General features: G+C 59.8%; 7 protein-coding genes across 7 annotated transcripts; 3 read left to right on the forward strand and 4 right to left on the reverse strand.

Moving 5' to 3' along the window:
• Positions 1-839: 839 nt before the first annotated feature.
• Positions 840-1,693, forward strand: BXZ73DRAFT_49104 (small GTPase superfamily; the record flags this gene model as incomplete). The annotated part of the gene is made up of 5 exons (XM_048020188.1): positions 840-897; positions 952-1,091; positions 1,144-1,328; positions 1,444-1,532; positions 1,602-1,693. The coding sequence occupies 5 exons, from the start codon at positions 840-842 to the stop codon at positions 1,691-1,693; spliced, it is 564 nt and encodes a 187-aa protein (XP_047876571.1).
• Positions 1,694-3,604: 1,911 nt separating this feature from the next.
• On the reverse strand, positions 3,605-7,410 carry BXZ73DRAFT_102794 (glycoside hydrolase family 2 protein; the record flags this gene model as incomplete). The annotated part of the gene is made up of 20 exons (XM_048015363.1): positions 3,605-3,866; positions 3,941-4,377; positions 4,475-4,592; positions 4,657-4,700; positions 4,771-4,819; positions 4,876-4,950; positions 5,019-5,097; positions 5,158-5,370; positions 5,435-5,449; positions 5,512-5,605; positions 5,658-5,704; positions 5,760-5,878; positions 5,934-5,970; positions 6,028-6,495; positions 6,550-6,566; positions 6,635-6,720; positions 6,783-6,882; positions 6,940-6,959; positions 7,019-7,168; positions 7,258-7,410. The coding sequence occupies 20 exons, from the start codon at positions 7,408-7,410 to the stop codon at positions 3,605-3,607; spliced, it is 2,583 nt and encodes an 860-aa protein (XP_047876572.1).
• Positions 7,411-8,032: 622 nt separating this feature from the next.
• BXZ73DRAFT_49173 (MFS general substrate transporter) lies at positions 8,033-9,849 on the reverse strand (the record flags this gene model as incomplete). The annotated part of the gene is made up of 7 exons (XM_048020198.1): positions 8,033-8,216; positions 8,278-8,418; positions 8,477-8,977; positions 9,039-9,260; positions 9,319-9,417; positions 9,479-9,606; positions 9,661-9,849. 7 exons carry the CDS (start codon positions 9,847-9,849, stop codon positions 8,033-8,035), a joined length of 1,464 nt encoding a protein of 487 aa, XP_047876573.1.
• Positions 9,850-10,390: 541 nt separating this feature from the next.
• On the forward strand, positions 10,391-12,382 carry BXZ73DRAFT_90874 (alanyl-tRNA synthetase domain-containing protein; the record flags this gene model as incomplete). The annotated part of the gene is made up of 7 exons (XM_048025787.1): positions 10,391-10,453; positions 10,480-10,522; positions 10,606-10,985; positions 11,259-11,355; positions 11,391-11,577; positions 11,717-12,215; positions 12,290-12,382. The coding sequence occupies 7 exons, from the start codon at positions 10,391-10,393 to the stop codon at positions 12,380-12,382; spliced, it is 1,362 nt and encodes a 453-aa protein (XP_047876574.1).
• A 99-nt stretch (positions 12,383-12,481) lies between these two features.
• Positions 12,482-13,372, reverse strand: BXZ73DRAFT_102797 (uncharacterized protein; the record flags this gene model as incomplete). Its single annotated transcript, XM_048015364.1, has 4 exons — positions 12,482-12,564; positions 12,616-12,991; positions 13,052-13,076; positions 13,131-13,372. 4 exons carry the CDS (start codon positions 13,370-13,372, stop codon positions 12,482-12,484), a joined length of 726 nt encoding a protein of 241 aa, XP_047876575.1.
• A 2,188-nt stretch (positions 13,373-15,560) lies between these two features.
• BXZ73DRAFT_102798 (uncharacterized protein) lies at positions 15,561-16,347 on the forward strand (the record flags this gene model as incomplete). The annotated part of the gene is made up of 3 exons (XM_048015365.1): positions 15,561-15,740; positions 15,793-16,234; positions 16,286-16,347. 3 exons carry the CDS (start codon positions 15,561-15,563, stop codon positions 16,345-16,347), a joined length of 684 nt encoding a protein of 227 aa, XP_047876576.1.
• Positions 16,348-16,823: 476 nt separating this feature from the next.
• On the reverse strand, positions 16,824-18,068 carry BXZ73DRAFT_102799 (uncharacterized protein; the record flags this gene model as incomplete). Its single annotated transcript, XM_048015366.1, has 3 exons — positions 16,824-16,840; positions 16,931-17,336; positions 17,988-18,068. The coding sequence occupies 3 exons, from the start codon at positions 18,066-18,068 to the stop codon at positions 16,824-16,826; spliced, it is 504 nt and encodes a 167-aa protein (XP_047876577.1).
• Between the last annotated feature and the right edge of the window lie 33 nt (positions 18,069-18,101).

Raw genomic sequence — 18,101 nt, forward strand, 5'->3', positions numbered from 1 at the left:
CCCAATCCGCGAACTCCGGACGTGGCCCGTCGGGTGCCCTGAGGTCTCATAAACCGTCGTCGAGGAGGATGATGCCGGCCCGGGACAGCCGCGGCGTCGTCCAACCGTCGTGTGCACTGTGCAGCGCCGCGGCCAAGGAGCAGAAGATGGCGTCGCCGTCGCCGCGAACGGAACACAACGAGCGGACTCTGTGGGCGACGAGTGGCACAAGGTCGTGGAGAGCGCGGGAGCTTATCGGGCCACGCACCCACCGTGCGGCTGCGACCGAGTCTGGCAGTCAACCAGCTGCATTCGTTGGGACGGGCGGCCGAGGACCCGCGGTGGGCGTGCGTCCGAGGGGCGACCCTTGCAAGGGGGCTGGCGCGGCGGGCCACCGTGTGCGCGGGGCGGCGATTGGCCAGGCAGAGCGCGGACAAACGTGCTGATGGCGCTGGGCGACGGCGGGGGCGTACGTGAAGTTGTGTCGTCGGCGGGCGCGGGGGAAGGCATGGGCGGAATCAGGCGACCTGGGGCAGCGGGGGCAGGTGAGCGGGCAAAGACGTACAGAGACGTAAGGACGAGGCGCGCGGGGATGGAGACTCAGAGGGCGGCGGCGGCGTCGGGCACGCACGCGCGCGCGACGGGCGACGGGCGACGGGCGATGGGAGGGGCCGGGGCTGGCTAAAAGGCTAAAAGTGCGCGGGCTCGGCGAAACCGACAACGGCGGAGATATATTACAGGCCATCCCCGTCCGCCCGCCCCGGGCTCCCCTCCCAGTTCAGCCCGTTATTACCCTCCCCGCCTCCCTCCGCCCTTCGCCTTCCGCCCTCCTCCCTCCCCCGCGCCCCCGCTCGCCCACCATGCCCGGCGACATTCTCAAGAAGCGCAAGATCGCTGTCCTCGGCTCCCGCTCCGTCGGTGCGTCCCCTCCTGCCCCCGCCCCGCACCACTCCTCACCCTCCCCGCGCGCAGGCAAGTCCTCGCTCGTGATTCAGTTCATCGAGAACCACTTCATCGAGTCCTACTACCCCACCATCGAGAGCGTCTTCAACAAGACCGTCAACTACAAGGGCATCGACTACGACTGTGACATCATCGACACCGCTGGCCAGGTCCGTCCCCCGCCTCTCCCCGTTCCCCCGTCTGACCCCCGGCCGCGGCCAGGACGAGTACACGATCCTGAACTCGAAGCACGCGATTGGCATCCACGGATACGTCCTCGTCTACTCCGTCACGAACCACAAGTCGTTCGACATGGTCCACGTCGTCTACGACAAGATCATCAACTTCTGCGGCATGAACTCCATCCCCTGCGTCATCGTCGGCTCCAAAATCGACTTGCAGAACAGGTACGTCCTTTCCCCACTCTCCCCCCCTTCCCCTCTCCCTCCATGTACTCTCGTCGCCCGCCTCAAGCATCGACGCGTGTACCCACACAACGCTCTTTCCTCACAGACCTTCCAGACAGGTCCAAGCGAAAGAGGGCCAGCAACTCGCCACCGAGCTTGACGCAATACACGTCGAAACGAGCGCGAAGGAGAATGTCAACGTTGGTGCGTGCCCCCTGCTCTATGCTCGCGTCCCCCGCGCTCGTATGCTCACGCGACTCGTCCGGCCTGCAGCGAAGGTATTCGAGCTCTGCCTCGGAGAGATCGAGAAGCGGCAACCAAATAACAAGGCGGAGCCCCCAGCGAGCAAGTGCATCCTCATGTGAACGCCCCGCGCGCGCCCGTCTCGCTTTCCTCTCGTCGTCCCCGCAAGCCCCCTCGTTCGCACCCCCTCGCACGTCGCACGTCTCGGCCTCCCTAGATTGTCTCGTCCCACTGCTCTTGCATACACCTCCATAATGGTCTGTACCCTCTCCCGCTCCCTGGTGCATTACACCCGCCAGTTCTTCCCCCATTAGGGCCCCTTCGCCTGCCCCCGCTCGCCCTCTCCATCGCTCGTCCGCCGGCGGCCCTCCATTCTCCCGCCCGCCCCCTTCGCCGCCCGCATCCCTCTCCGTCGTCCGTGGCTCCTCGCGCGCTGCCCCGTCCCCACGACTGACACATCGCTATCCCTGGGTCGCAGTATCCGCATCCGTTCTTGTATACTCGGACCATGTTTGACAGTACCCGCCTCGCCTCGCTCCCGCTCCCGCACCCTCCCTCTCCCTCGCTCGCTCTCCGCCCCGCGGCGCGCACAGTCGCGCCCCGGTTGGTTGTACGATCGCCTCGCCCGTGCCCTGTTGTTGTCCCGAACCGCTCGCTCCCCCGACTCTCGATTCTCGAACCTATAGCCGCTCTCGGTTCCCGCCCACCCGTCCCGTCCGCCCGCCTCGCCTCGCTTCCGTACCCTACACGCCCCGCCCCGGATGCACTACACACGCGTCGCCCATGCATATGTACGGCTCGTCCCCCTCGGCCGGTAATTCCCGGCAATACTTAGCTTACCCTGCCATGTCTGCCCTGCCTGCCCTGCCCAGTGTTCCGCGCGCCCCGTTCCCATCGACAATCGCCCTCCCATCGCCCGCGCCTCCAGGCTGCATCGAGCCGGTCTGCTGGTCCGTGTGTCTGGCATCGCGCGCGCGGGGCCGCAGTGCCGAGACCTCCCCGTGCAGAATGGAGGGAGCAGCAGCAGTAGCAGCCAGTCTCGCGCGCGACGCAACGCGCCCGCCTCGGACCCTCGTCTCGTGCCCGCGTCTTCGGCGCACCGGGCCACGCATCCGGTGCCGCCTCGGGACGCGTTCTCCCGAGGCACGCAGCTCGCACTCGTCTCCGCTCAGCCGGCCCGCTGAACTATAAACGACCGCAAATGCAGGGGGCCCAGGTCCCGTGTGCGCGGTGCGATCGCGTACACACGCGGCGCGCGCGCTGCCAGTGCAGCAATAAGCAAGAACAGTGCTCCACATCGGCGCAGGCGGCTGCACAATGCACAGTGCACAGCGCGCCCGAGATCCGACGTCGACGCTCCTTGATCAGAGGAGTTACTGCCGCCGCGGTTTTTTCCAGGCACCGGACGCGCGACGCCTGGGTCCCGAGTCCCGACGCGCGACCCGTGACGACCGTGTTAGAGGCCGGCGGACGCGCTCGCCGCGTCCGGTGACCTGCACTGTGCAGCCTCCACGCTTCACGTCGGGCACAGGAATGCATCCTTCGCGGCTCTGTGCCGACCGCAGCGCTGCAGTGCGCGGCGAGGGCCCACGTCGCCCGAAACGGCGACGCGCTGGATCGGAGCTCGTGACTGACAATGCACAGACTCGATCGTGCAAGGGTCCGCGCGGGGCTCGACCGGGGTCGAGAACTACAGCAGCCGACTCGGACACGCTCGTTTGTTGACGCATCACCGCATACATAATGATACAGTGACAGTCTGCTCGCTCGTACACGCACGTGGAGACCGGCGATTCAACCGCTTCGTCGCTGCTCTGCCCGCCTGCCTTTCCTGGACCGCACGCCCCGCGAGACGAAGCGCACCGCCCGGCGCCGCACGTCCATAACGCCGAGCCGGATCCCAACCCGACGACGCTCGTCTCCGGCCTCTCAAACCTGCGGGACACGCCTCAGCCACACCCGCCCACGCGGTCCGCCCGCCAGCGCCGCGCCGGCTACTCAGTTCACTCTCCAGTGTCCACAGCGCCCCGCGCTCAAGCCGAGCCGTCGCCGAGGTAGCGCGCGGTGACCGTGCGCCCGTCGAGCCCCTCCACGGCGACCGTCTGCGGGTCCCCGGGGACGAGGTCGAGCGCCTGGTCCGAGAAGCGCGGCGCGGCGAGCCCGGGCGCGTCGAGCACGATGCCCTTGACCGGCTTCGCGCACGAGAGCGTGACGGAGCGGCCGTCAGCCGCGGGGGCGATCGTGAGGCCGACCGCGGCGGGCGAGGGGAAGTGGATGTACTTGAACGGCTCCGGCCTGCGTTGCGGGCGTGAGCGACACCACGCAGAGGGAGTTCAGAGGGAGAGGGAGAGGGAGAGGGAGAGACGCACCAGTTGGCGTACCGCGCAAGCACGGTCCCGTCCGTGTCGAGCAGGCGCGCGGAGACGACGAGCGGGCGCGGGACGGCGCTGCGTGTCGTGCGCACGGGTTGTCCGGGGAGCGCGCCCGCCCAGAGCTCCGTCGCCGCGTTCGGCGCGAGCTCGACCGCGCGCTCGAACGCCTCCGTCCAGTCCGAGTCGAGGTCGAAGACGGTCACGGTGAGCGTGGCACGCCGCGGCTCGAGCGTCCTGTTCGTGCCCCACACCTCGAGCCGCGTCTCGATCGCGAAGGACGCGGCGGAGAGCGGATCAGGCGTGGTCGTGTGGTCCTTGCGGGTGAGCCCGACGGTGTACGGCCGGAGCTCGCGCTTGATGGTGAAGTAGGCCGGTTTCGGGCGGAGGAAGTAGTCTGCGATCGCCCAGGAGGTCGTCGGCCAGCAGTCGTTGATCTAAAAATGCCATCGGGGAGGCGATGGCAGGGAAGAGTGAGGTTAGCGGTGTGGGGGAGGACCATCGGACGCTTCTCTCGCGCGAATCGACACCCACTTGCCACACAAGCGCACCAGCGGTGTATTCTCTACCCCTGCCCTTCCAGTTGCGCCGCCAAAGGCGGTAAGCAGACGCTAGGGTCTCGGCCTGCATCACTTGGGTGTAGTACACGTAACTGAGAAGGAACACGCCCGTAGCGGTTCAATTTGGCGTCAATCAGTCGTGCAGATGGAACGGACCTCTCCATGTCGAAGGCGTGCTTGAAGTTCTCCATGAGGTACAGCTACAGACCCGAAGCGCACCACGCGGGTCAAGTGAGCTACCGCGCTCTCACGATGGTCCGAGGAACGCACCTCCAGTCTGCGCTCGAAGCCATCCGCTTTGTTGTGGTTGCAGTTCGACCTGTCAGGTTGTCAGTTGGTACGTAAATTCAGACCTGCAGCACACAGGATGCTCACCTCGACTGGGGGTAGCGCTCCGATTGATCGCCCCCGAGCCAGTAGTCGACCGTACGGATGTCGGGGTAGCCTTCCCTGTCAGCCACAAACGGGGTGTTCAGTATGGGCGACACCGCGGCAATCGCAGCGTTCGTTCGACTGACATTCCGAATTCTGAGACGAAGCGACCGGCGAGGATGTCCCAGTTGTGCCAGGGCTCCTGCGACCCGTGCCACACGTTCCCTACGGGAGACGCGGAGATTGCCATCAGCATGAGAGGTCACCAGACATCGATGGACGTACATTGGTGGAGGTCGCCGTACGTCTTGTCCGTGGTAGGCTTGCCATAGCCGCTGTACGGCGAACTACGGTGGTAATGAATGTCGCAGAGACGCTGGACGACGTCTGGAAGCAGCCGTTCGTAGATCCAGCGCGCAGGGAAGTTGGTCTTCCGGAAATCAGAGGTCTCATCGGAGTAATCGAGTTCCAAATTGTGGGACTCCGCGACTTGATAATCTACACGCCCATCGATCGCGCAAAGTCAGTGTGGTTTATCCGCAAGGCAGGACTGTCAGCATACCCTCGTTGTTCCCAGCTGTGAACAGATTGAAGGTACCGTTACGGCGCCATTACTAAAGATGAAAGATTTCGACTGACCGAAGATGACAACGGATGGGTGATGGCGTAGCCTCTTCACATTCTGCTCCGCCTCGATTTCGACTAGCTTGGTGAAAGAATCATACGCGGGGTACTAGCACGCGGAATGAGCGCGTGGCCGTTGCGGTAGAAATGAGTTGGCGTACCTGTCCACAGCCGAACATGAAGTCTTGCCAAACCATGATGCCAAGTTCTACAGCGCTCAGTGAGATCGGTTAAGGCTGTGAGCCGGGTTTTCAAACACCTACCATCGCAGATGTCGTAGAAATCGTCTGCCTCGTAAATGCCTCCTCCCCAGACGCGAATCATGTTCTGGTTACCGTCGATGAGGAGCTGCAGCCAATCACGGTAACGCTGGCGCGTCATCCTACAAAATATTTCAGCCGAACGGCGCAAAAATACTGAGCAAAGAACACTATTACGTCGTAAGGAAAGAGTCTGCTGGAATCCAGTTCGATCCTGGCCAACCAATGGTGAGCCTCCCTCCGAGAAACAGTGGCGTTCAAGTGCACTTACCACCGCAGAACATGCGAACATTGTTGATCTCGAACAAAAACGACCGTCCCGGTTGGCCCTCGAGTTCGTCCTGAACGATAACCGCCCGTCTTAGCGCGAACTTTTGCAGCTTCTTGTCCAGCACCTTCCCTGCCGCATCGGTGATAGCGACCTCGGCCTCGTAAACGGGTTGCTTCCCATACCCGACCGGCCACCAGAGCTCGACGAGGCCTGCAGAGAGCTTGAAATTTGCGCTCGCGCTCGAGCTCTTGACAGAGATGTTCGTCTGGTCGATCACGGTTTTGCCCTCGGGGTCGCGGATCGCGACGCTCGCCACGTTCGTGCCAGGCTTGGAGAGGGCGAAGGTGACGTCGATGCTCGCGTTCAGGCTCTCGTCGACGCGGGGGCGTATGTCGAGGTCGGCGATGAGGGCGTCGTATGTCTCGAGACGGATCGGCTTCCAAGGGCCAGTCGTCATAAGGACCGGACCTACGAAGAAATGAGAAAAAGACATAGGGATAGGGGGCAGCACTGAGCACTTACCCCAGTCCCATCCGTAGCTGCAGAAAGCCGACGCCAGAATAATTCAATACATCCACCGCGACGTAACATCGAAGTCATGACGCACTTGTACTGCGCCTTGCGGACGTGGAGACGGCTAGAGTCGCCGTTCCATAACTTGAACTTCTCGTGCTGTGATTCAATTTCGCGACCCTACAAAACGAGTGATTGACCGTCAGGAATCGAAGTGCATTCGTCGAAAGTGTAACTCATACCTTCCTGAATGCGCTCTCGAACTTCAAGACCAATGTGTTATCGCCAGCCTTGAGGTCGTCCTTGACCGGTACGCGGTGAGAGACGAACTGGCTCTCGTTCCTGCGGAACATCCATCAGGCGACGCTACCCAGACATACAGGTTCCTCTTATACTCACTTGAGGATGTGCTTCCCGTTCTGAATACAACACGGAGCTCAGATCCGCCGCGACAAAGACATAGACTCGGAGCACGTACCAGCTCGACGTCCGCGAAGGTGTCCAACCCTTCGAACACGAGATCCACGTTTTGCGCCGCGAGCTCGGCCGGGGTCGCCGTGAAGGTCGTCTTGAATGTCCACGCGGCCTCACCGACCCACTGCACGTCCCACTCTCGTAAGGCGATGAACTGTGTGTCGCGCACGTCAGTCGCGTCTCCAACCGTCGCCCACATTGTTTTGACTGTATGCGCGGGAGAATGCAAAAGAAGATGCGTACCGGGTCCGGGATCTTCTTGTGCGCAAGGAGCTCGACGTGCACCGTCGTCGGGAAGCTCGTCGCCTCAAGCCACTCCCCGTCCTTCAGGACTTCTCCACCCCCGACCTGCGAGAACATCCACCCGTCGTGTAGCTCCCTGCTGGCTGCGGTCATTGCAAGTCCCAGTGTACGATCCGTCGCGCGATCTGCTCAAGCCGCTCGAATCAAGTCTGTCCGGATTGTTTTCTTGCTTCGGCGCGCAAGCTCGTCGTCAGGCGGAAGCAGAATCCAGATGGAGATGAAGCAGAGATAGAGCCCGTAGATAGCCTGGGCTCACATGTGAGAGCGTGAGGCCCATCGCGGCCACGATCTACGTGACCGTCGGGTCTGGCGGCGGCAGCGAACAGCGGACTCGCCCCAAGACGCGGGGGCGCCCGAGGATTCCCCGAGCCGGGCCGCCGCGCTGTAGAATTGTTCAAACGACGTCATAGTCGCGTGCACCCGGACCGGCGAAAGTGAGCGCTTCCCCACTCAGGAAACATTTGATTTGTGCGGGCCAAGGACTACTCGTGACACAAGAAACAGGGGCGTTTCGTGGAAGAGCGAATGTTTCAGAGGGACGGAAAGGATTTCCGAGAGATTGCATTATACACTAGACTAAGCTCCATAGAGATCGTTACAAGGGTTCATGGCAAGCAAGACGTAGATCAACGTGGGAGCACGTAAAGACATAGCGGGGCTCGCCGCTGGGCGAGCGACGTACAAAGATGGCCGCGCTCAGAGGAGGTAGCCATGTCTAGATAAGGTAGCGGAACCCGCGCGGGCGCTGCTCATCCTGCTCGCGCTTCTCGAGCTCGCGGTTGAGGTTCTGGAGGTGGAGCTTGAAGATGAAACACATGATGATGAATAGGCCGTTCGTTGAGATGCAGATCGCATACGAATGCGCGTATGAAGGGCCCCACGTCTTTGGCCAGACATAGCTTAAAAAGAACAAAATATGTGAGCTGTGGTGCTCAACAGAATGAAGGGAAGAAAACGTACGATCCGGCGACGTTACCGAGCTGCGAGAACGCGTTGATCAACGCGAGCGCAACAGCACGCTTCGAGGGCGGGCGAACGATCGTGTTGCTGACCCACGCGAGGAAGATGATGAACCCTGCGTAAGACTGGGCCATCAAGAACCTGATGGGATAGAGCCGGTGAATCTCGAGAACATCGGAACAGAGCACGAATGACGCACAGGGAGATATAGCGCGCCGCGAGGTTCATAGTTGAAATTGCAATGACGAAGCCGACGATGCCGACGACGAGAGGCGCGGTGATGTGCCAGAAGCGCTCGCCAGCGTAGTCAGAGTGCCTCGTCATGGCGAAGCAGACCATAGTCGCGAACGCCCAAGGAGGTGCGCAAAGGAGGAGCGTGACAGTGGCATTGTACCCCATCGTGGCGCTCAGTGTTGGGAAAAAGGCGTTGAAGGAGAGCGAGACAACGAGGGATGTGAGTGCGACTGCGAGCCACCACACCTTCCAATCCGTCACAGCCAGGTAAAGGCCATGCAGGTGTCCACCGGTCTCGCCCTCTTCATTGTCGGCGATACCAACGTCCTCCTCGAGTCGCTTCTCCGCAAGACGGATCTCCTCAGGGCTCAGCCATGAATGTGAAGTGGCCGGGAAGTCGGGCAGGATGAAGAGACCAGCCACAGCCGCAAGCATGGTGAGCCCACCCTCAATGAAGAACAACCATCTGCAGAATGATACAGCCGTGAGCGGCATGTCGGACGAATGTGCTAGTCAGGCACGCTTACCTCCAGGCGGCGTGGCCAAGCTTCCCTTCCATGCCGTTGAGGATCCCAGAGGCGATCAGAGAACCGAAAGCGTTACTTATGAGACTACCGCAGAACAGAACAGCGGTGCGAAGACCGAGTTCTGACCGCTTGTACCACTTGGAAAGCAGGAAAAGCGCGCCGGGGAAGAAGGCCGCCTCGACAAAACCGAGGAAAAACCGGGTGAGAAGGGCGCCGACGAAGCTAGCGTTGGCGCGAATCAGCTTCAGCCGCCGCGATATCTTAGCGCCATTCGACTCACTTCGTGGTGATACCGGTGAGGGTGGAAATAAGGCCCCAGACCAGCACGCAGCATGGGAGGTATATGGACGGCTTCCCGATGTAGTTCAGGAACATGTTGCTGGTAGGTCATATGAGAGATAGATCCGCAGGACTGAAGATATCGACTGAAGATCGCTTACGAGGGTATTTGCATGAGAATATACCCGACGTAGAGGATACTGAGCAGAGTGTTGAACTCCTCGCCTTTAAGGTTGAGGTCGGTCTCGAAACCGCGTAACCTAGCGGCACTGGCGTTGTTGCGGTCGACCTATGTGAGGTGCTCGTGAGTGCAAGTTTGAACGGGTTGCATGGAAAGACGCACGTAGTTGAGGATGTAGATTACGATGAGAATGCTCATGCGTGCGTCCAGTTTACGAAGCAATTTCTTCTCCAGTTTCTGGCGAGCTTCATGGCCACCAAACTCGACGTCTCCAAGATGGGCGGGGTCGGCTTCGAGGTCGCGCGCGTTGTGATGCTCGTGTGCCTCCTTCTCGATGGAGTGAGTGGACATGACGGGCGACAGAAGGACGCGCGAGGCGAAACCGGCGGAGAGAGTGGGGGAGGAGGAGACAAACAATGAGGACGTACGGGAAGGAGCTTATAACCGTTCCTGCGAGCGTCTCTGGAGGAGGAAAACATACGCGAGCCTCCGTTGCGGGGCCGGAACGCGGGGGCGGGGGCGGAAGCGGGGGTGGGGGTAGAACGATCATCGGGAGGCGGGCGTCCAACGTTTTCCCGAGCCGCCACAAGGATACTGGCTTTTGGGCGCCGAATAGACTTCGCTCGAACAGCAGGCTGGAAAAGAGCAGCGGAGATGAGCAAAATGTTCACTCCGTTTCAACTCAGTGCCCGACAGCCACGCGGAGGCCAAGGAGCGCCCACGGTCGGACCGGTCTCCGGATCGATCAGGGCGATCGCAAGAAAGGTTGTGGGAAGCCGCGCCACGCGCGTCTGGATGCCGCCGGCGATCGTTTCGCCTCTTTCTCCAGTCCTTCCACCAGCCCTAGCAGTATCTCCCTCTTATTATCCTCCGCTGAGAACAGGGCCGCAGCATGGCCGCAGCGACCGCAACGCTAGGGGCTCCGGCACGCACCCCGTCCTCGTACCATCGGATTGTCTCCCCGACGCTCGCAATCCCGAGCGACCCCCTGCACCCATCCCAGTCGGCCTCCTCGCTTGTCAGCGTAAGTAAGCACGTCCATCTCTGTTCACACTTACTAACCTCAATCCCGTTACTCGATTCTATCCGTCTGCACCGACTTGCCAGGCGACCCGCTCGCTCGAGATCTAGCCACGACCGCCGTCTCATGCCGAGTCTCCCAGTCGCCCACTGTTCCATCCAACGGCCGCGAGGGAAAGAAGAAGAAGGCCGCCCCTGCACTGACTGCTCCGCTTATCGAAGTCATCCTTCACGACACCGTCATCTTCCCTGAAGGCGGAGGACAACCCTCGGACGTCGGAACGCTCACCAGCGCTGACGGTGAGCTCTGGGATGTCGTTGAAGCCAAACGCCATGGCGGACACGCAGTGCACTACGTGCGGCTTAGGCCTGAACAGGACGTCGACAATGGGCTCAAGGTGTTTGCACCGGGAGCTCTGGTGGGCGTCGCTCTCGGCGAGGCGGGGTATAAGCGACGGCTGGACCATGTAAGTCCATCCTGCTCGTTCCATCCACGCAACGTCCTAGCGCGGGCGCGGTCAATGCCGCGGTATCAGCGAGTTATGGGGCTCTGCCCGGGTCGCTGTCCGGGTCGCTCTGCGTCGAAGAGAAATGGCTCAGTTCGGACCTGATATCGTCTATTCAAGGCACGCGACCGGACACTGCTCTCTTGATGAATTCGTCTTCTCGGATTTCGCTTCTTTTCCTCCGTCATGCGGTGCTGTACCCTGAGTCTGCTGACCGCCGTGCTCCGTTTACAGATGTGCATGCACACCTCGCAGCACCTGCTCTCTGCTGTGCTCGAACACCAGCTGCACGTGGACACCATCGCATGGTCGCTCACCGGCGCGCCCGCCCGTGCTACGTCGAGCTCGCACGCGGGCTCTCCTCAGAAGAGATCGCGTACGTCCAGGAGGAGTGCAACCGACTCGTCTTCGAGGGCCGCGCGGTGCACATCGAAGTGGAGGAGCTCGACACCGCCGGCGCGAAGGTGAAGAGCGGACCCACCGTCGGCATCCCGGACGACTACACCGGCGGCGTCAAGCGCACGGTGGTCATCGACGGTGTCGATCGCAACCCGTGAGTCCCTTCCGGGAGCCACACCCGGATCCCTCGGCCTCAAGCCCTCAATCCTCTCGGCTGTCCGGGGCCGCAGCCTTCCTCCCGCTTCAGGCCCCGATCTCGACCCTAGCTGACCCCATGCTCTTTTTGCGCCCAGATGCTGCGGCACGCACGCGCCATCGCTGCACAACCTCCAACTCTACCTCCTCCCCCACACCGAGGCGCTTGCGCGCGGGGGCACCGCGTTCGCCGGCTCCGTGCGGCTCTACTTCCTCGCAGGCCCGCGGCTCCTCGCACACCTCGGCGCCGCGCACACGACGCTCACTGCCGCCGCGGGCGTCATGAACTGCGGCGCGCCGCAGGTGCCGGAGCGCGTGCAGCAGGTCGTCGACGAGCGGCGGCGCGCGACGAAGCGCGTCGAGGACCTCGAGGCGGAGCTCGCGGGCCCTGTCGCGGCGGAGCTGTTCGAACGGGTCGCGGGTGGTGAGGAGGCACAGGACGACGACGGGGGCAACGTGCTCGGGTTCTTGTCCGCGGTCGCGACGTCGTTCGCGGGGAAGGTCGCGGAGGCAGAAGGAGGTGCAACACCGTTCTTGCTTGTGCTCTCTTCGTCGCCCGCGGCGCAGAGTGCGACGAGCACGACGGTGGTGCTCGTGGTCGCTCTGACGACAAAGTGGTGAAGGAGGTGGCGAGGGGCTGAAGTCCAGCTGGGTGTTAAGGGTGGGGGAAGGGCCCGCGGTGGAGCGGAAAGTTCACAGGGGTCTGGGTGGAGAACCGCGAAGGTGCGACGGCGGCGAGCATTCTCGAAGGGGTGCAGCTTTAGAGTGTACGTCGATAGACATAATGTATAACGCATACAAGGATTACAATGTATGATACAAACCATGTAAAGACCACGTCCTCCCGGCGGGTCGCTGTGGGACTAGACTTTGGACTCTCTAACCGCTTCCGATGGAGTCTCCAGAACGCCCGAGGACTCTCCTGCATCGCTGTAAACCGCGGCGTCTGTGTTCGGGCCCTCAGCACAATATGGCGACTCTGCTAGAACCTGCTTACCATCAGCCTGCGGTGGGCCGGAGAGCTCTTCGCTCAATGCGAGGGCCTCCACTTCCGACGCATCCTCGGATCCTTCTCCGTCGCTGCTCAGCCCCCAGTTCTCCATTATCGCATTTGCAGCCCGCTCTTCCCATATCCGCATGGCCTCGTCCCCGTCCATCTCGATATCGTCTTCGTCGAGGTCGTCTTCGACGTCCATGGTGTCTATCACGGACTCCGTCTCCATGAGGCCGTCAGAGTCGAGGAACCCATCGTCCTCATCTTCATCGTCCTCGTCGTCTCCAGGGACGTAGTCTCCGTCAGAAGACTCGTTGTCGGAGTCGGAAGCAGGTTTGAGGCTCGAAAAGACCGCTCGGCACGACGGACAACTTCCGTGCTATCCCGGCGCGATGTCCCGTTAGAATCACCGGCACTTCAGTTTGAGGCGGGAACGTACCCTGCCCTTAATCCACTCTACCAAGCTTTTCAGCAGCATGAGAAGGTGCGCGCATACATGCGAGTCGCAGAAGACTCACCAGGCCCTGCAGAATATATGCCCGCAACCGACGAGTTTCGTAACTCCCACTTCTGAGGCCTCCTCTCCCGGCGTTGTGGTGAGCTTCCCTTGATCCCTGTCTTCTATTAGGGCATCTAGGGGGTTGAGGCAGATCGGGCAGGAGTCGCCGGTAGGTATGTCTTGCTTTGTGAGCACTGGAAGCTTGCTGATCGCGAGTTGTACGCGTTCTTGTGCAGAAAGGGTGAACTCCAAAGGATCCATGGTTATCGGAAAGGGTCGTCAAGGTGTCTTGTACGCTTCCATGAATGACGGCGCGTTTACAAGATGGGGGAGAGACCCAGCACAGGTGGAGGACGCCGTTCAAAAGGGGGTGCAGCAGTGTCAGACAACGCGTAAACAAAGTTCGCGTCTGTCACGTGCGCGTGACGTTCGGACGGGCCGGGGCCAGACACTGGTTGCGGAGTCGTTCTCTCTCTCTTCCTCTCCGACTCCTCCACCATCTCCCACATTCGCGCGATCGCCATATAACACAGCCCATATCCCTATGAATTTACTTGCCAAGTCTCGTTTGCTCACTATGATCCTCCCTGTTAAATGCTTCTCCACTGCCAGGACCCGACATCCCACCAACGGCTGCGTTAGACAGAACACTTGGGAAGCTTTGGTACGTGACAATGCATCATTTTATGCGCATATATGCACTACTTTGACCGCAGGGCACACGGTCTGAGCCCGAAAGCAAGCCGGACTCGCTCATCATCGTCGTACTATTGACTTACTCTGACCTGCTCGCTGCTGATGCCCCGTAAGTATTTGCCGGCTATACGCGCACTTAATTGACACTTATACGTATACATTTCATTCTAGCACAAGCCTTCTGATACTTTCGGACTCGTCAGAAGCCCTAGTCAGGTAATAGTGAGTTTTGCCATGCACACATGCAACCTTCTGTGTAAGTTGATTCGTGGTGAATTACGACAGGACCCCGAAAGCTCACGGTATGCACGGCTCTTTCCGGCCTTTTTTTTCCGTCTAACGTCCATACGACAACACGCCGGCCCACAGAGCAAGGACGGCACTGAAGTCGTAAGTAGCGAGTCCCGATCATTTGCAGTGAAAGCTTGATCCACGACCACCACCGCGCAGCATATCTCGCCTTTAACATGTCTGCCACGGGGAAGCGGTGTGTGAACAGCACGACGGACCCGATCTCGTGGACGAAGGGTCTTCTCGACTGTGTCCCGACGTTGGACATCGAGATGTCCTGGATGGGCGACGACGGGTTGATCTACTAGGTCGCACGAAATCGTGAGTCCACCTCTCTCTTCCGTATCCTGCGATACATGCTGGCCCCTTTCCCCTCCATCTCTCCACCCCCACTGCCGCCGATGCAGAGGACCGCCCACCCCAAAAGGGCGACCTCAACATCGCGCTGCAGGACGTCCCGACAGGCGACAACTACTAACTACTCATAGACTCTGCGCGCGGCATCCCGTACGGCACGTCCCCCGCTTCTATTTCATTGCATTTATCCAGCGGCTAGCATTGTCACGATAGATCTTATCATATGCCGCAGGTATCCGTGCGTCTCTGTGTCGCTGTGTCGTCTGTTGTGCGATCGTCAGACATCGTTGTAACGTACACTTGAGTATGATGCTCCAATAACACCGCTTTATATCGTATTGTGTATCTGTAGCTCCATATGTACGTCGGTGCAGAAACAATTATCAGGTATTTCGCACAAGCAGATGAGCTTTTATGTTCGAATGGCTCCGTATGTATGCTCAAGCTGTCCCTTGCGTACGACCATAGCACGTGTTTGGTCCGATCAATGTCGACCAAATGGCTATGGCCGTTCGACCGAGCATGGCCAGAAGCTCCGCGAAGTCCGACCATGCGCGACCATACTGCCCTGCCTGTCAGTTCATAGACAGTCTGAGACTCCCGTGAAGTAGACCTGGCGAGATCAACTGCCCCCCACAGTAAGACCGTCCGGGATCGCCCTCCCACTGAGCGCTGATCGCGCTTGCTCGTGTTCGACGATATTGGGTCGTTATTCGTCACAAGAAGGCCGGGCGGACAAATTATGATCTCGTGGACTCATTTCGATCTCGCACGCTCTGCTGACGATCCACTCACCGCCATTTTCGTGATGTTGAAGTTGATCAAGCAAGTCACTGGCGTGGAAATACATGTCCTCACGTGACGTGCCATGCCTGGGAATGGGACGCTGCCAGAGCCCCGCAGGACGTTCGTTTAGTCTCCCCTAGGCAGCCCTTCTACTATCAAAGGTCTGCTAGTAGACGCGCCCCCGATACTGTAGGTCCCCCATTTGAAATTATGCGCTCCCCGTTCTCGACCGGATAAGAAGCCATTACTGGATATGGTACTGGGCTTACGCGAGCGGTCCTAACGTTCGTTGTCCTTTCGTCAGTCTTAGTCTTACCTGATGGCTGCACTCGCAGACGTATCCCTCCTACCACCATCCCCAGGCCCCGATTCTTTCCCTAAACTTTCATCGGCCAACGACACAGCGGGACACGATGTTCCTGCTGTTTGCAACGCAGGCCTCTCTGAAGAAGAAATTTACCGGCGCAAGAAGGCTCGTACGAGGACATGGAAGAGTGGGGTGCGTATATTATCGAGCTTGCAGTCATCTCGCCTGACCACTTTCATTGCAGGAGTATCAAGTGAGGAAGCTACTCCCCGCGAGTCGGCTGCCCGACTGCCTCAACGCCCGACGCACCCTTACCCCTCCCGGGGACCTCCCCCTTTGTTGGTTCGGCGTGCCGCTTCTTCCGGATCTCTTTCTCAACCTCTCCGTCTCGCTCGGACTCGCCCAGAAGTCGCCGAGGGGGGAGTGGTACTGGCTCCGGAGCTTCTACGCGCTCCGCGACGCGTTCGAGAAGGAGACAGGCGTACACTTTGACATGGAACAAGTCTGGGGTGCAAATCCTAGTCGCCCGCTGGAACCAATCGTCGCGTTTTGCTCGAACCGGGGCATTCAGCATGTGACAGAGGAAATGGTGAATAAGGTGGAGGATCTTCTGGATATGTTGGGCTATCCCGAAGATCGATGGGAGGGGGAGCTGCGATGGTTCCCTGCTCGTTTGGAGACAGTGAGTGACTTTTCTGCTTATTTGCCACGGAGGTCCCGCTCATTCTGTGTTACAGCGATGACGCTGGCGAGGATATGGGCACAGTCGATTGTTGGAATGTTGTCTCGCTTTGTATGATCGCTTTCTGGCTCCTATTTGAATTCTCTCTAGTAATGACGCTCGCGAGTCGTGAATTATGAACTGAGGTCATTCTCCACATTAATCGGAATGGCGCATGTGCCGGGCCCCCGTGTGCTCTTCGCAAAATGTGTCTTCTTGTGCTCGCGCGATCGCGTGCTGTTGTTGTGTCTTGGACTTCACTCTGTACTGTTTAAATTTGAGCCTGCCCACCGCGCTCATGTCCGTCACGTGCGCGTAAGCGCCACTTGTCGCAGAGCACCGGTCATCTTGATTCTCAATGGTCTGGTTGTGTGATGTAGGTCGGGATTTCTGATTTGAAAATAATATAAGAGTAGAGTAGGTAATACATACTCGGTTTACAATTCACGACTCGTGAGTGGCTTTGTGGGAGATAATGCAAATCACGCAAATAGAGCCTGGAAGTCGACATAATACACAGCTTCATAACATTCGCCAATCGACTGCATCCATATTCACGCCGGCTTCATCGCTGGAACGCGAGATGAGTGGAACCGTCATTGCATGCATGCAAAAAAGCCACTCACTGTCTCAAAAAGAGCAGGGAACCATCGCAGCTCACCCTCCCATCCATCTTCAGGATAGCCCAGCAAATCCAAGAGTTCCACCACCCGACCCACCATTTCCTCTGTCATGTGATGCATGCCTCGGTTCGAGCAAAACGCGACGATGGGCTCCTGCGGATGGCGAGCGGACGCGCCCCAGACTTGTTCCATGTCGAAGTGCACGCCGGTCACCTTTTCGAACACGTCGCGGAGCGCGTAGAAGCTCCGGAGCCAGTACCACTTCTCCGTTCCCGGTATCTTCTTTGCGAGGCCGAGCGAGATACAGCCGTTGATAAAGAGATCCCGACGAAGTGGTACGCCAAACCAGCAAAGGGGGAGATCATGGCGAGGGTTAAGGGTGCGTAGAGGATTGAGACAATCGGGCAGCCGACTCGCGGGGAGTAGCTTCCTCACTTGATACTCCTGCAGTGACATTGGTCAGACGAGAGGCTTGCAAGTTCAACGACATACGTACCCCGCTCTTCCACGTCCTCGTACGAATTTTCTTGCGGCGATGAATTTCTTCTTCAGACAGGCCTGCGTTGCAAATGGCGGGCCGGACATCGTGTCCCGCTGTATCGTTGGCTGAGACAATTGAAGGGGAGGGTTCAGAGTCAGGGGATGGTGATACGTCTGGGCGTGCAGCCATCAGGTAAGCGTGGTGAAGGGGAGAGACGGCAAACAGTGCTGACTCCTGAGTGAATTGACCTTTCGACCCGGACCGCGTCGCGTCTGTCACGTGCGCGAGCCAAGGCCTATGCAGACGCGTATCACGGCCGCAGTGATGCTGGTGCCTTGTCTTTAGACGCTACGACAGAAGTGAATGCTCAGCTGCTTCTTCTCCACTCCCTTGTGACCTCGCCTTCCGCCCGTATCTGGCACTAGCTCTCCAGGATCGTCTCGGTCATCTTCCGCGCGATGGGAAATAATTCGCCAACTGCGAGCTGCTTAAATGGCGGCCAAGAACGCACGGACCGGTGCGGTTTACCCCCGCTCTGGCTCCCCCGCGCAAGTTGAACCTCTAGGACACGATAACAGGGCAAGATGGCAAACTCGAGATCATCTTCGACGCACGACGCGGATCTGGAGAAGGTGGCAGAAGATCGACTGGATGACACCCAGCCGGAAGATCTTGACGCGGAATTCGGAGGACATGAAGCCCGGAAAGCTTTGGAGCGGAAGCTTGTG

This window comes from Epithele typhae, assembly GCF_022376455.1.
Source record: "Epithele typhae strain CBS 203.58 chromosome Unknown BXZ73scaffold_34, whole genome shotgun sequence".
NCBI classification, from domain to species: Eukaryota; Fungi; Basidiomycota; class Agaricomycetes; order Polyporales; family Epitheliaceae; genus Epithele; species Epithele typhae.